The sequence below is a fragment of the Tympanuchus pallidicinctus genome, unplaced genomic scaffold (genome assembly GCF_026119805.1).
Source record: "Tympanuchus pallidicinctus isolate F22 unplaced genomic scaffold, pur_lepc_1.0 scaffold27, whole genome shotgun sequence".
Lineage (NCBI taxonomy): Eukaryota > Metazoa > Chordata > Aves > Galliformes > Phasianidae > Tympanuchus > Tympanuchus pallidicinctus.
The window spans coordinates 1662913-1679107 of NW_026294744.1; the positions used below are offsets into that span (position 1 = coordinate 1662913).

Below are 16195 nucleotides of genomic sequence, written 5' to 3' on the forward strand. Positions count from 1 at the left end.
ACTTTCCTCCTCAGATCACTGCCACTGTTCTGTTTTTAGGCCCATCTCCCTACCCTTCCCCCATTCCTTTTCCCTTTCCCAGGGCATGGATCTGTATGTGCCCTGCCCCATTAGTCACTGTACTGGGACAAACTGGCCTGTAAGCCATCAACACTCTCCCTTTTTCTGAGCCAGTGGGCTTGTGGGCCTGTCATGGACACAGACAGATCTAGAGATAACTCAGTGACACTATGATTAGGCAGAAATAATGAAAACTAAAAATAATCTCTTGTGCATGACAAGGAGGAGGTGGAGTTTAACACATAATTAAAAGTTTGTATACTACTTCGCTCTTTTTTTTTCCTGCTGCATATCTGAATTTCTTCTCTGAGACTTGCAATTTTGAAAGCAGTCAGTGCTCCCAGTCTGTTTTTGTATGTCTGTCATCTAATTCTGCATTTTTTCTCACAGGGTAGAGAGAACACCTAAAGCACTAGAAGTGCCAAAGGTAAGGAAAAAAAATCCCTGCTGTTCTATGTGATAATCACAATATCCAAGAGTGGAGACTAACACATGATGTTCCACTAGGGAAGATAGTTATCAGTAACATCTTACTGACAATAAGCTTCTCCCACTTCTCCATGACCACGTCTTGCTGAAACACAATAAAACTCTTCTGTAGCAAAACTGATGAAGACAAATGGTAAGAACAAAGTGCGAGCAAATTCTACCATACTTTATTCCACCTAGGTAAACAAGATAGTTTGGACTCATCAACACTCAAATATCTTTTGGCTTACCAGATGAAAAGGAAACTGGTCAGTCAATCAAAAAGATCTGGATTTTCATACATTTGGAGGGAGAGATCATTAGCTAATAAAATCTGCATCATTTACTTATTCAGTGAAACCCCACGGCCATACAGAAGGCAAAAACTTTTGTTTGATTACAAAAAGTAAGCACGGAAAAAGATTTAAATAAAAACAAACTGTCTGCAATACACATTTCATATTAACAAACACATAGGAAACTATTTGGAATTTACAGCTATAAAGAAGCAATTTATGAAAAGTGACTGCCAGTGGAAAAACAAAAAAAAAAGTGGAATAAAACATCACAACCACCAAAAAATAACAAGAATTGCCCATGGGTCCCCACTGGATGACAAGCTCATCATCAGAGGTATAATTCTCAGTTTATTTATATTTCTAGGCATCATTTCATTCAGAACTTTAAAACTAAGGTTCCAGGTCTACAATCAATAGAGTATAGGCACGGAGTTTCCCATTCACAGACTTGATCCAAAGCCCATTGTCAGCTGGCATTATTGCTACTTCCTTCAATGGGCTTAAAAATGACATCTGAGGTCAGCATGACGCTCTCCTTATTCTGTCAGAAATTCCACTGCAGCAGTGCAGTATGCATATTCACATAATTACGTATATCTTATTCCTGAAACTGAGGTCTCTGAGCTTTGTAAAACAGAATGTATTCTATTTATACATACCAGACATTGGTTACAGTAATGTTTGGAACTATTCTAACATGATGCACTGCATGGTTTTTAATTTTTTTCTGTCAGTAGAGCTGGAGTTGTTTACAAATGTCTGAAGAAATGACTGTCAAAGCTCTTATCTTTCAGCACGGATTCTTCCCTTATGCATCCAAAATGATAAGAGCTAATAAGCTTCTCACACTCCTTTCAGTCAATGCATTTGGGCATATACTTGAGAAATAAAGATAGACTTGTGTGTATATTTAATTTTTTTTCAGTTTCTTTTAAAATTAGAAATACTAAAAAATTACATCAAGATATGATAACACCTTTAAACCAGAAATGAAAGGGAATTTTTTCATCATTGCTGTAGTTGCCTAGAGCTTCAATCACAGGCTACTAGAAAAGACAATAAAATTAAATCTTAAATAAAAACTATTTTTCCTGTTAAAAGAACAAACTGAATACACAGATACTTCTCTCAAGTATAGTTTCAGAGAAATCTTGAACCAAGGATACACTCCCAAATGAAGACATTTGCCATTTTTTAAACTTATTTGCAAGTTCACAAATCATACTGTAGCAGTGGTATAGAGAATGTCAGTCTCTCTTTTCCTGTGATGCGGTTGGGTCTTCATTTAATAAACTGCTTAATTGTTTCTGTGCACATGAGAGGAAAAGTTCCAAACTAGACAGATTTCTCTGACGAATAACTTGATCAAGCTGTTGAAATAAGGAAAGAAAGAAAGAATAAGAGAACATAGAAATAAATGTTAGGATTTAATTAGCAAAAATTCATACATACTCACCAACAAAAATTCCAACTCCAAATTCAGCAACCACCCACAAAAAGAATTTTTAATACACACAGTTTAGTATCAGCTTTTAAACAATTATTTCTTTCCAAAATAAAATGTATGTAGGTCACTTCAAAAGCAATGCCTTCTATTTATTTCCATGGAAACTACAACAGACAGGAAGAACATATAACACTATTTGATAGAGCAAAGTCTCAGCTACAAAACACTATTTTTCAACATACTGACCAACATTAGCTATGCATTTTTGCCTATGATGAACAAGAGCCTGCATGTTGTGCTCATAAAATTCTGCACCAGCAGATGTGCCCCACTGTCACTGTTGTCACTACTGAAATGTACTACCTACTGTCTCACTGTGCTTACATTCACAGAATCACAGAATCACAGAATCACCCGGGTTGGAAGGGACCTCAAGGATCATGTAGTTCCAACCCCTCTGCCTAGCAGGGCCACCAAACGTACACATTCAGATCAGGTTGCCCAGGACCCCGTCCAACCTGGCATTGAACACGTCCAAGGACGGGGCATCCACAACCTCCCTGGGCAGCCCGTTCCAGGGCCTAACTACTCTCCTTGTAAAGAACTTCCCCCTAACATCCAACCTAAATCTTCCCTCCTTCAACTTGGATCCATTTCCCCTAGTCCTGCTGTTGTCAGCCCTTTTGAAGAGTTTACTCCCCTCCTGGGTGTAGGTTCCCTTCAGGTATTGATAGGCTGCAATGAGGTCACCCCGCAGCCTTCTCTTCTCCAGCCTGAACAAGCCCAACTCCCTCAGCCTGTCCTCATAGGGGAGGTGCTCCAGCCCTCTGATCATCTTAGTCGCCCTCCTCTGGACCCTTTCTAAAATCTCAATGTCTTTCTTGCACTGAGGGCTCCACACCTGGACACAGTACTCCAGATGGGGCCTCACAAGAGCCGAGTAGAGAGGGACAATCACCTCCCTCTCCCTGCTGACCACCCCTCTCCTGATGGAGCCCAGGATCCCATTTGCCTTTCGAGCTGCCAGAGCGCACTGCTGGCTCATGTTAAGTCTCTCGTCCATCAGGACCCCGGGGTCCTTCTCTGCCGAGCTGCTCTCAAGGCCCACTCCTCCCAGCCTGTACGGGTGCCTGGGGTTCTTCCGGCCCAAATGCAAAACCTTGCACTTTGCCGTGTTGAACCTCATTAGGTTCACCCGAGCCCAGCCCTCCAGCCTGTCGAGGTCCCTCTGAATGGCATCCCTTCCTTCCACCGTATCAACCGCACCACTCAGCTTGGTGTCGTCAGCAAACTTGCTGAGAGTGCACTCAATTCCCTCATCGATGTCATTAATAAAGATGTTAAAGAGCACCAGTCCCAAGACAGACCCTTGGGGGACACCACTTGTTACCGGCCTCCACCTGGACATAGAGCCATTGACCACCACCCTCTGTCTGCGGCCTTTCACTGTTTGGTCTCCAGAAATGTTCAACAAGCATCAGCGAATGTCAGTGAGCTCCATTTTTTTCTGCATAGAGGAATTCTCTGAAACACTTTTGTTTCATATGCCATTTTGTCAGACCCCACTTTGCTGCCATCTGTCACACAGCAACAAAATGGAATGGAATACTAGCTGGGTAGGTTCAACCTCTACTGCCATACCACCAACATCTGCCTCTGACATTGTGGGCCAACATAATAAAATAGGAGGTATAACTTTCAGAGCAGCCCTCTCATTTAAATAACAGCTGCTACTGACAAGAAATTGAAAGACTTGGAAACGCTAAACCAAGCTCTAAAGAACCCGTATCTACATAAAAGACAGTCGAGAACAAAGAACAAAATGGGCACACTGTTGCTGTGATGATGGATTTCTCCTGATATGAAAGGTATCTTGATTCTCTACTCCAAAATATAAAGAACACTTTGTATGAAGAAACTTGCAGATGTTTTTCTGCTTCTGACTTGACCATTCCCTCTGGGGAATGGATAGATACAGTCCAATTCATATAAAATCATATGTTACGTCTTAAGAAAGTTCTCGAGAATCCAATTTCTCTAAATATTATTATGTCATCAAATCCTATTGCTTTTGGTAGATATGTTGGATGAAATTGGAACGTGAAACTGATTTTCAGTGGTTTTCCTTTTATGGCATATTGCATCGTCTTGACTCTCTTACTAAGAGAGTCCTTTATTGAGCTTTGATAAAGAGCTTTGACTAAGCTCTTTTTTATTGTTTTTTTTTTTTTTTTGCAACTTTTCCTTGCAGATTCTTCAGAAATAGGTACTTCTTTAAAGTAGCTTACCAAATGTGTGCTCTGATATTGTGCTGTTAATTGTATCAAGACAGTGAACTCCAATTGTACACTGTAAGTTTATTTCACTCAGAACTAAGTAAATGGTCAATGTGTGCAGCTATTGGCTGCAGTATGAATTTATTCAAGCTTGAGATAGACTTTACACTTCATGAATTAATAACAAATTTGAGGAACCTTTGTTGAGGCTCAAGTAGTTAGTTGGAAGTCTCCCTTTGTAAATAAAGCCACTTGATTGTTAAAAGTTTATGTAAGTTCAATAACATAAAAGTTCAGAACTCGTCAGTTAAGCTTCACCTTGAAAGGTACATTTTAAAATTTTTCCATGCTGAAGTAGCTGACTAAACAGTCAGAAAAGACTTAGGATTTTCGCATGACACAAAACAAAACAATAGTGAAATGATACTGATTTTGAAAATAGTACATTGAAATGGCTGTTCAAAAAGAGAGCATTGTCATTAATGGATAAGTTAACTTGGAAACAGAAAGAAATCCAGTGAAGCTTCATTATATAACAGATTATTTAATGAAGTGTTTGGAACAGCCAGATTTTTTTAAGACTGCCGCAACATTACTGTGTTGCTCCTTGCATAATATATAATTAAACGAGCAGGTTTATTTAAACCTTGTTTTTCTAAACAGTCGTCCCTTTGTATTTAGAAGGCCCTGTTCACTTCGTGGAATGATGTCATTACTTAAGCAAACATTCATGGAAATCTGGTAAATTCAAACTGAATGTGACTCATATGCAGACATAATCAGTATGAATAGCATATTAGGGATGGAGTATTCATATAACCAAATTAAGTTAGCTGTTTTAATCCTGCAGATACTGAAAAATGTACTGTATTGGTCTTGATCTACCACAAGAGAGGAGATTTTCTACATCCCACCATCACTGTATTTAGTATTAAGTTTTTCAATCATATTAAATTTATCCAGTTCAGTGCTCCCAATTCTGTATGTCATGACCTAGAAGCATTCACATCCTTCACGTTTTCCCTTTCTAGCATAACTACTCACAAATAGACACATTTTCAGGGCATAAATTCTTAGTTCTTCCTCCACCAACTATTTCTCAAACATCTAAAAATTTCAAATGGCTAAAGTAGAAATGCAGTCAGAACTCTTTAAGTATTTACTATATATCAATTATTTTATCTCTTACTAGTAAATGCTAAAATATTTTACAGAAAACTCAAATTTAGGTTCAGGTATGAAGTTATAAGGACGAAATTAGGATCTAATCATAGTAAAGATACATTTTATTATTAACCTCACAGTGGCTTAAAGTTCAGTCAGAGATGTAAAGAAAGCAAAATTGTTACATAAAGATCCTTTACTTTTCCCTGTTGTGTAATTATTAAGGTGTTTACATGAATATCTTTGAAAACTATTTGTCAGACAACATTATTTTCCAGTAGCAACAGATTTCAAGCTGTAGAAAATGGCAAATACATTTCTAAAAATGTACACTGAACAATTTATCAGTACTTCAAATGATAATCTGATGATTAGTGTAGCCAAATGCAATTCCACTCACTCTTCTGTCTCTGTAATTCTAAAAGGTTTTAATGTTTACAATGACTTGAGACTAAAAATGAGTGAAGATATTGAGTACTGTTGTTACTTTTTAACTGGAATTTTTCAAAGTTGATCTCAATCACGCATGTTATAAAAATAAAGAATAAACATGGCATTACTATCTAATGAAGCAGAGCATCTTCTCTTAAACATCATGAAATCAGAAATCAGGTTTTCTCTCCTGCGAATTCTTTACGCAAAACAATGATGCAAAGTACTGAATACATCAATAAATCATTTTAATACATTCATATACGTGTTTTTATTTATCCTTAGAAGAGAATTAAAAACTTCAAATCCTGAAAAGTACCCTTGCCATTCAAAGAAAATCAAGTTCATGAAGAGACAGGAAATTTCAAACGTAAAATCAATACTTCACGTAATTGAAAACACTTAGATTGATGTGTAGCAGAATGTGTTCTGAAGATTGAGCTTAGTACGTCTAGATTAGTGGAGTTGATAAAAAGGCTTTTCACCTATTTCGTGCTTACAAGTAGCTGCTTGTTAGCTGTTGAATAGAATTTAATTCCAAGGTAATTCCTTTAAATTCAATAGTGATTAGCCACAAGGAATTATTTATAGACACTGTTATGATGTCATTACACATATTTTCCAAGTGACTAGTAATATGAACAATCCTACATATTTCACCATCTTCTTGTCCTCCAAGTCCTCCTCAGTAGAAAAAAGACATTTCAGTACTGTAGGTAAAAGTAATCAAGATGATTTTATTGTATTTCTTGTAAATTTATCTTCTTTTATATTTAATTTGGTGTATAACTATAATTAATCTTGGTTATAATTCCATTTTAACCGAGTTCCTCCACACTTTGAAAAGTATCTCCATGGAGAACACAATATTAGTCAAATGTGTTCATGATGAAAACTGCTTCTCCTAAACACTTATGTCCTTAAAAATTAAGGACTAAAGGAAAAAAAAAAATCTTAAAGACCCACTAGAAACAGAACATTATTTAATGGCTCATTCTACACACTTGATATAATATTAAAAGTACACTGGGTTGTTCATGGAGCAATTACTCTAGATGTAAAACAACTTCTTTGTTGTTGTCAATCATTGCTGTGATCAAATTCAAACTTAGGCATTTCTGTTCTAATTGTATGTAAATCTGTACCTGTAATTGTATGTAAATCTTTAATAACTTGTAAAAAGTTCACTAAAACATCATATAACATCACTCTGCATTATGAAATACAGACAAAAAAATGGTCTTTCTAAAGAATGACCTGCACTTCAGTCCTAAGTGAATGAAATGACTGCATTTTAAATCTTACATAAATTTTTAACTGCAGTCACTTTTTATGAATAACATAATTCTTTCTGAAACACTGAGTTTTCTTGTGTAATTACCTCAGCTTTTGCAGAATTTTCCTGCTCCCATTCACAGTATGGAATAATCCATTCAAATGTACTACTGCAACTTAGTGCAAAATTCGTTGTATATACTGTGCTGCATATTGGCTTACAAACTCAAGTGTTCAACAGAATATTGCAGTGTAATTATAAGACTCATAGGTGTCTTCTCACAGTCTGATTCGTAGACATTCCTCTTTGAGGAAAAATAAAAAATGAGGGTACAATTTTTGGTACAATTTTTATGATTTATGTTTTGTGGTCTTTTTTCTTTTTTTTTTTTTCTTTCACAGCTAATCCACACATGAGCCACAGACATGATTCTGAAAAATTCCACAGCTAGAGAAGTTCAGCAATGTAGTCATATTTTCTAATAAAACTATGGTTTCAGAAAGTTTTTGTAGTGAACTAACATGACCTTCTCTCCGTAGATTGAACGGAAGGCTTTAAAAATTTCCCTAGTGCATTAAATATAACACACAAAAAATTACTCAGTGGAACCTGCAAATCTGTGAGTTGGATGAGGAAACAATGAACTAGTTCCTCTCATTCCTTTAAAGGATGAGAAGGAAAACAGATCCATATGGTACATATGGGAAGCAGAGCCTATTTTCAAGTTAATCCCAGGACAGGACATTTTTGTCTGTTCACCTGTGAATTTCTACTATTGATAACACTTACTAAGTATACAAAAATGAGGTTCTTCATGGCTATAATTTATAGAGTATCTGCTACTCATTAGAAGGTCATCAGTGTTCAAGACAGAATCTCTAGAAAGAGTCTGAAATGTGAAAATGTTTTTTCTCCTTATAATAAATAATGCTGCAACTTCTAATCCTTAAGGAATTTAGGCTCCAAATTTGATCAGTGAAACCATTAAAATAATCCCATATGTTGGAGACATCTTTAAAACAGATTTGCCTAGTCTGCTGAAAGTGGTGAGAAAACACCCTGTGAAAACTCTCAGAATCTCTACTCTCTCCCAGTTGGACATAAGATTGTAAGAAAATGCCAACTTTCCTTCACATAAATAAAAGAAGAAAATTTACTCTCAATCAAGGAATGCATAAAGGAGCTAAAAATCATTGCAGCACCTGCTCAGACTACTGTAAGAGGTGAAAAAAGGGCATTATTTAGGAGAACAAAAATAATAATGGAAATATTTACGTGTAGCTGGGTAGATCTATCTATTGAATAGCTTAGCAACATAGGATTCCTTTACTAAACTATTTACAGGTTATTGCCATATGCTAAGTATATAGAGTTACTGTACTGCTACTGTAATTGCTGATGCGTATAGCACTCAGATACAACATACTTAAGACAAACATATGGAAATATATTTAAGCAGTATTTAAGTATCTAGATATATTATACAATCAAATGCCCTTGTATAACCTTAAAGTCTGAGGTCCTGACTCTGCAAACTGATTTCAGATGCCTATAAAATCTTCAATACACTACTGACTCTCCCACTATTAAAGTCACTCACGTGTGTCATGTAGACATGCACCTCATTAATTTTTAAAGGCTTCCAAAAGAAAAGCTTTTGGAAAAACTTGTTGATTTTGTAGAAAACAAGTGTCTTCCTTACAGCATAATATCCAAAGCATGAAAATGCTCATTAAGTAAGTGAAGTCAGATCTCTTTTTTTATAGTTTTCTATTTTTAAAGCAAAAATATCCTAATGCTGTCATATCCCACCGTTCTTCTCTTGTAGAATTACTGAAGAGCAGCAGAAATGCACAGATCAGTTCCACTAATAAAATAACAAAGCAATTAAATTTGGCACCTGTATATTATGTGAAAACCGTATTTATTTCAATTAATGGAAAAGCATAATAGGGAGTTACTTTGAAGGCTGTTTTCAATGTTTTATAGACTTATGGGTTTAGTAATGCTCACTTAGACTGGGCAGGTTTCAAATAAAACTCAACTTCCCACATGTTATGTCACACAGGACCAATTCTTATTTTCCTTTGGGCACTAGATTTTGTTTAATTTGGGGGGAAAAAAAAAATTATTTGCAGTGGATACCAATCATCCTCTAGATAACTTTGTTATCCCTGTCAATACTCGGCACCTTAACTCAATTTGATAACTCTGTGAACGTTACTACAACTATGTTACAAATGGAGCTATGAGAGTGAATCTATGCTGTATCCACTCCTGAGCTACATTTGATTCTATCCAGCATGGAACTCAGCAGTGTCCGCAAAATCTCTGAAAGAAAAATGGTTAGCATTTGTTTCTGCTACATAGTCCCTGATATGTACAGTACCTGCTCAAAATCTTCATCAGTGACCTTGATGAGGGGATAGTGGCCACCCTCAACAAGTTTGCTGATGATACGAAGTTGGGAGGATTGGCTGACATGCCTGAAGGCTCTGCTGCCATTCAGCAAGACCTGGACAGGCTGGAGAGCTGGGCAGGTGCAAAGCAGAAGACAAATCAGAATGTAACTACGGGCCATCTTCATCAGATCACCTTCTCTGATACGGAAGTAGGAACTGGAAACATATAATAGCACCTAAACCATGGATACCTAAACAATCTGACAGGTTTCTATCCAGGCTTGCCAGATCCTGGGTCCTTACTGTTGTAAGTACCCAAGTTAGTTTTAGGCACTGTAAAATGATGTTTTAATATGGCTGCTAAAGACTTGCTAGAAACTACACAGGGCTTCTGTGAAACATTATAACCACAGATTATAAGATGTGATGGGATGAAAACATACATACTTGAAGGCAGATCTAAAACTATACCTATATCTAAAATTACCTATATCTCTATCTAAAATTATATTACCATTGTAGATAGATTCTCAAAAAGAAACTCAACAAGGAATCAGGCTGCAGTAAATCTGGTAAATTAATTCAGCAGTAATCACCTATGCATTGAAATAAGTAATTATCATTAAGGTTTAGGGAATAGAAAACTAATTTTCTACTACCCAGACAGGCATTTCTGAGGCCACACTTGAAGGACTTCTTCAGTACTGATTGGATTGCTCATGTTTTCACGGTCAGATCCATTTTACTGAATATTTCCATTTGGAAGTTGAAGCCAAACTTCTGCAGCAAAATTCAGAGCAGCTGCTGCAGAAGCACCTTAAAAAGCTGCTGATGCAACAGTGTAATCAAAGAAAAGAAATGATACCATAAAATCTAAAGATGTAAGAGATCTTGGCCAATCTACTGATTTTTTGCTGATAATTCCATCTCCTGAGAATTACAATAAAGTTGATCACTGTGGAACGTCTCCCTTGCAGTTTGACAGCCTTGTATATGCCTGCTCAAAAAGATATCACTAGCCATGTTTTTTACTTCAAGATTCCTAAGGATCCTCTTGTTGCCAATAGAGACTTGTAAAAGGACAAGGAGTTGGCCTATAACAACAAAAACAAAATTGCAGATTATTTTAGTTTCAGTTAATCCAAGTTGATCATATTGACCTGATTAATTTTCCCATCTAGTAAAAACTAAGGTGGATAACATCAACTTCACAAAATTTTTAACTGTTCCTACGCTATCAGTATACCTAATATTGAGAGATTGACTGGTGAAGTAACTCCCTGGCATACCAGAGAAAAAGGCTGTAGGGGGATAGAGATATCCCCTTGAAAATGATGGACCCCCTGCCCTGTCACTGTCTGACACAGGGAGGGCGGGCCTGAGAGATGGGGAGAGTTGGAAGACAGTCCCAGCTTGGACTCACGGGTGAACCCCTTTCCAACCAACCTCACTTCCCCAGGTGCTCCCTGAGAAATAGGCTTCAGGCACTGGAAATTGAAAGGGAGGTGAGCAAGGAGGTGTGGAAAGGTTTGCCTGAGACATCACTGAGGGCAGGGCAGTCAACTGCATCTCCTCTGCCAAGAAAGAAAGAAGGGTCATTGTTGCAGTTGATTCCTTCCTCATGGGAACAGACGGCACCATATGCAGACTGGACCTGATTTGCAGGGAAGTGTGCTGCCTCCCTGGGGCATGAGTCAAGGACATAACTCCCAGCTCTGATTCACCCCTCTCATTACTACCCATTACTGATAGTTCAGGCAGGCAGTAGCTCAGATAAGCCTGCGAATGATCAAAAAAGACTTCAGGGCTTTAGGGCAGTTTGTGAGGGAGTGGGAGCACAACTGATATGTTCTCCTATCACTTCAGGGGCAGTGACGGACACAGAGTGGACTAGGAAAACCCAGGTAATAAATGAGCAGCTGAGAGACTGGTGCTGCCACAGGAACTTTGGGGTTTTTTGACCATGGAGGAATTTACTCAGCACCTGGTCTTAATGGCTGCAGATGGGTGTCACTTATCTCTAAGATCTAAGAAACAGATCCTAGCCCAACAGCTAGTGGGGCTCACTGAGAAGGCTTTAAACTAGGTAGGAAGGGGGTGCAATGAAACTTCCTAGGGTAGAGTGAGTAGTCTGGAGCTTTATACTTGATCAAATGAGTGAAGACTGTTGAGTGTGATGGGACAGAGAAAGGACTGGGGTTGTTGTCAGGCCAGGAGATTGCGGAGAAAAACCTCTGAACTGTCCTATAGGATTCTGTGGGAACTCCTCAGAGGAGGATATATTGCTGACCCGTTGTCTGAAAACTCCTCAGGAAGCAGTGGGGGAAAAATTTCTTCCGGAGATTTGAGGGTCCCTACAGAAAGGTGGTGTGTCAGAAAGGCCAATAGAAGTGCCTTTACACTAAAGCAAGCAGCATGGGAAATAAGCATAAGAAGTTGGAAATCATGATGTGCTTGGAAAATTATGATCGGGTTGCTGTCATGGAAATATGGTGGAATGACTCACAAAACCAGAATACCACTCTAGAGGGCTATCACCTTTATAGCAGAGAGAGGCTAGGTAGGAAGGGTGGAGAGTTGCCCTCTACATTAAAGACTGGATAGACTGTGAGCTCCCTCTAAGAAATGGAGCAGGTTGAGAGCCTGTGGGTTAGAATTAGGGACAGAATTAATAAAGGACATCTGGTAGTAGGGGCTCTACTACAGGCCACCTGATCAAGGGTAGCCTGCTGATGAGCCATTCTTCATTTAGCTTCAGGAGGTGGCGTGTTTGAAGGCACTACTCCTAATGGGAGATTTCAATCATCTGGATAACTGCAGTGAAAATCACACAGCAAGCTGCAAGAGTTCCAGGAATCATAGAGTCATAGAATGGCCATGAAAAGGACCATAAAGATCACCTAGTTTCAACCCCCCAGCTGTGGGCAGGGTCACTAACCACTAGCCCAGGCTGCCCAGAGCCACGTTCAGCTGGCTTTGAATGCCTCTGGCAATGGGGCATCCATAAGAATCCATGAGAAATCTCCTGAGTGCGTGGATGATAACTTTCCGGTTCAAGTATTGGATAGACCAACAAGAGGTGAAGTGTGGCTGGATGTGATGCACACCAGTGCAGAGGAGATCATTAAAGGCATTCAGTCTGAAGGCAGCCTAGGCTGCAGCAGTCATGCCCTGATTGAGGTTGGGATCTCAAGGAACATGGGCCTGGAAAAGAGTGGGGTCACGACTCTGAACTTAGGGAGAGCAAATTTCAGGCTGGTTAAGGAATTGTTGGGTGAGATCTCCTGGGAAGCTGTCCATAGAGGCAAAAGAGTGGAAGAAAGTTGGCTACTCTTCAGGGATGCCTTTCTGAGAGCACATGAGCTCTCCATCTCTCCAAACAAGAAAGTGGGCAGGGGAAGCAGGAAACTGACAGGACTTGGCAAGTCAGTCTGAGGGAAAAGAAGAGACTGTACCACTGTGGAAACCAGGGCATGGCACCTGGGGAGAAAACAGGGATGCTGTCTGAATTTGCAGAGAGGAGATTAGAAAAGCAAAGACATGGACAAGAACTGAACTTGGTGAGGGATGTTAAAAACAAGAAGAGATTCTATAAGTACATTGGCCAAAAGAGGCAGGCCAAAGAGAGCATACCTCCTTTGGTAAATGAGAAAGGAGAACTAGCTACGACAGATATGGAGAAGGCTGAGGTACTAAATGAATTTTTTGCCACAGCCTTCACTGGCAGTCAGGATTCTTGTATTTCTCACATTCATGGAGACCGGAAAAAAGGAAACATCACTCTCATTTACATCAAAGGAAGGAAGGAGGACTGAGGGAACAACAGGCCAGTGAGCCTCACCTCTGTGCCGGGAAGATCATGGAACCCATTCTCCTAAAAGATGTGTTAAGGCACATGAGGGATGAGCAGGTGATCCGAGACAGCCAGCAAGGCTTTCTCAAGGGAAGGTTGTGCCTGATCAATCTAATGGCTTTCTATGATGGAGTGACATCATCAGTGGAAAAAGGCAAGGTGACCAATGTCATCTATCTGGACTTGTACAGGGTCTTTGACTTGGTCTCCCACAGCATCCTCATCTCAAAGCTGGAATGATATGGATTTGAGGGATAGACTATTCAGTGGATAAGGAATTGGTTGGAAGGCCATAGACAGAGGGTTGTGTTGAATGGCACTACGTCCAGGTAAAGGCTGGTGACAAGCAGTGTCCTCCAGTGGTCTGTCTTGGGACCAGAGCTCTTCAACATCTTCATCAATGACATCGATGATGGGCTGGAGTGCACCCTCAGCAAGTTTGCTGATGACACCAAGATGAGTGGTGCAGCTGACATGATAGAAAGAAGTGAAGCCATCCAGAGGGCCCTCAACAAACTTGAAACGTGGGCCTGTGTGAACCTAATGAGAGGTTTTGCACTTGGAATGGAGTAATCCTAGATACTGGAAGAAGCCCTTGAGAGTAACCGTGTGGAGAAGGACCTGGGGTTCCTGGTGGATGAAAAACTAAATATGAGCCAGCAGTGTGCTTCTGCAGCACAAAAGGTCAAGTGTATACTGGGCTCCATCTGAAGAGGGGTGGCCAGCAGGAACAGGGAGGTGATTGTCGCTCTCTACTCTGTCTTCAGGAGGCCCCATCTGGAGTACTGCGTCCAGGTTTTGGGCCCCCAGTACAGGAAAGATGTGAAGCTGCTGGAGAGACTCCAGAGGAAGGTCACAAAGATGATCAGAGGGTGGAGCACCACTCCTGCAAAGACAGGCTGAAAGAGCTGGGCTTGTTCAGCCTGAAGAAGAGATGCCTGCAAGGAGACTTCACTGCAACCTTCCAGTATTTAAAAGGGGATTATAAAAAGGAGAATCTTTTTTATTTGGGTAGGCAGTGAAAGGACAGGGGGAATGGTTCTAAGCTCAATGAGTGACGGTTTAGATTGGATGTCAGGGGGAAGTTCTTCACAGAGAGAGTGATGAGGTGCTGAAACAGGCTGCCCAGGGAGGGCTGTGGATGCTCTGTCCCTGTAGATGTTCAAGAGCAGGTTGGATGGGGTCCTATACTAGATCTAGTACTAGATCTGGACACTGATGCCCCTGCCTGTGGGAGGGAGGCTGGAACGTGATGATTCCTGGGGTCCCTTTCAACTCATGCCATTCTATGATTCCAATTACACATACACAAAAATTCTGAATTAAGAAACACCCATGGAATACAAATAATTGTAGTACAAACTTGTCCACAAAGGCACAGATGAGTTCAAAAGAAAAAGGCAACAAATGAATAGTGTATATATTTCATTAAGAATAACTTCACCAAGTACTCTAAACATCCACTTAATTCATTCTAATGAAGTATTAAATGGTTAAACTCCATAATACATTTGTCCTTTGTCATTTTCTCATTAGGATGCTATAGTACTTACAACATAGTAATATAGTACTTAGGAGTACTTATGTTCATTCACACAAAGATGTACAGCCTTTGTTAGTGGGGTTTTGTTTGTTTTAATTATTTTTATTTTTATCAGCTATTCTTAGTCAATCTTAAATTCTCTTCTGAAAGCTTAAGGAGAAGAGCCACATGTTGCACTAAAAATGCCTAATTCTACTTATCTAGTTAAGAATTAATTTTATCTGTACTTAACTTCAAAACTTATTTTGAGTAAGTGTACAGTACACATAAGAAGCAATCTCAAAAGATATGATCTGGTTATAATTCTGATTTCCAAAAATATTATTTTAAAGTTTGCACAATTATAGTACAAGAAGGATGGATCAGGAGTAACACAGAAGAGCCTCATTTACAGAGGACAGGAGGAATGTAAGGATGCCTCACTTCCTCTCATCACACAGAGCTTTCCTGATAAACAATAGAAAGAAATAAGGAACTCTTATTTTCTTGTCAAATTCTTGCATAATAAAAGGACCATGCATGTCAGACTTTGTGTATTCCTCAGGTATTGCTTAATCACCTAACGACACAGAAAAAAACACTGTCCAGTAATGGATACATCTGGGTGATGTTAATACTGCAAACCTTTGTTCATGTGAACAGAGTACTCCACAGAGAAATTTTAACAATTATGTGATTGCAGACAAAATCCAAAGTTGGTATATATCTTACCATTTGTATATATAATTATTTATGTATGTTGGATTAAAAGCAATATATCTAAGCACTTCTGAAATATTGTAACAACTGGCCTTCTCACTGTTGAATGTGATAATTCATCCTGACATTTTTTTTTCCTTTTGGCTTAGATATCACAGTTTTTCTCATCTATAATACCACTTGACTTTGGTTTAAACTGGAATTTTGCCTGGATAAAGAATACAGGCATAACTTCGGTCTTTGAAGACTTAGACAGTGAAGCACAAAAGGATATGT

The 16195-nt window shown here is 39.0% G+C and overlaps 1 protein-coding gene across 6 annotated transcripts in view; it reads right to left on the reverse strand.

Annotated features, from left to right (window-relative positions):
* Window positions 1-701: 701 nt before the first annotated feature.
* CCDC91 (coiled-coil domain containing 91) overlaps window positions 702-16195 on the reverse strand; it is a 141330-nt gene continuing 125836 nt past the window's right edge. For all 6 annotated transcript variants that reach the window (XM_052690544.1, XM_052690549.1, XM_052690545.1 and 3 more), the window contains one exon: window positions 702-2197. In XM_052690544.1, coding sequence (XP_052546504.1) covers window positions 2075-2197 — 123 coding nt within the window. In that variant the 3' untranslated portion in view covers window positions 702-2074. The remainder of the gene's footprint in view (window positions 2198-16195) is intronic.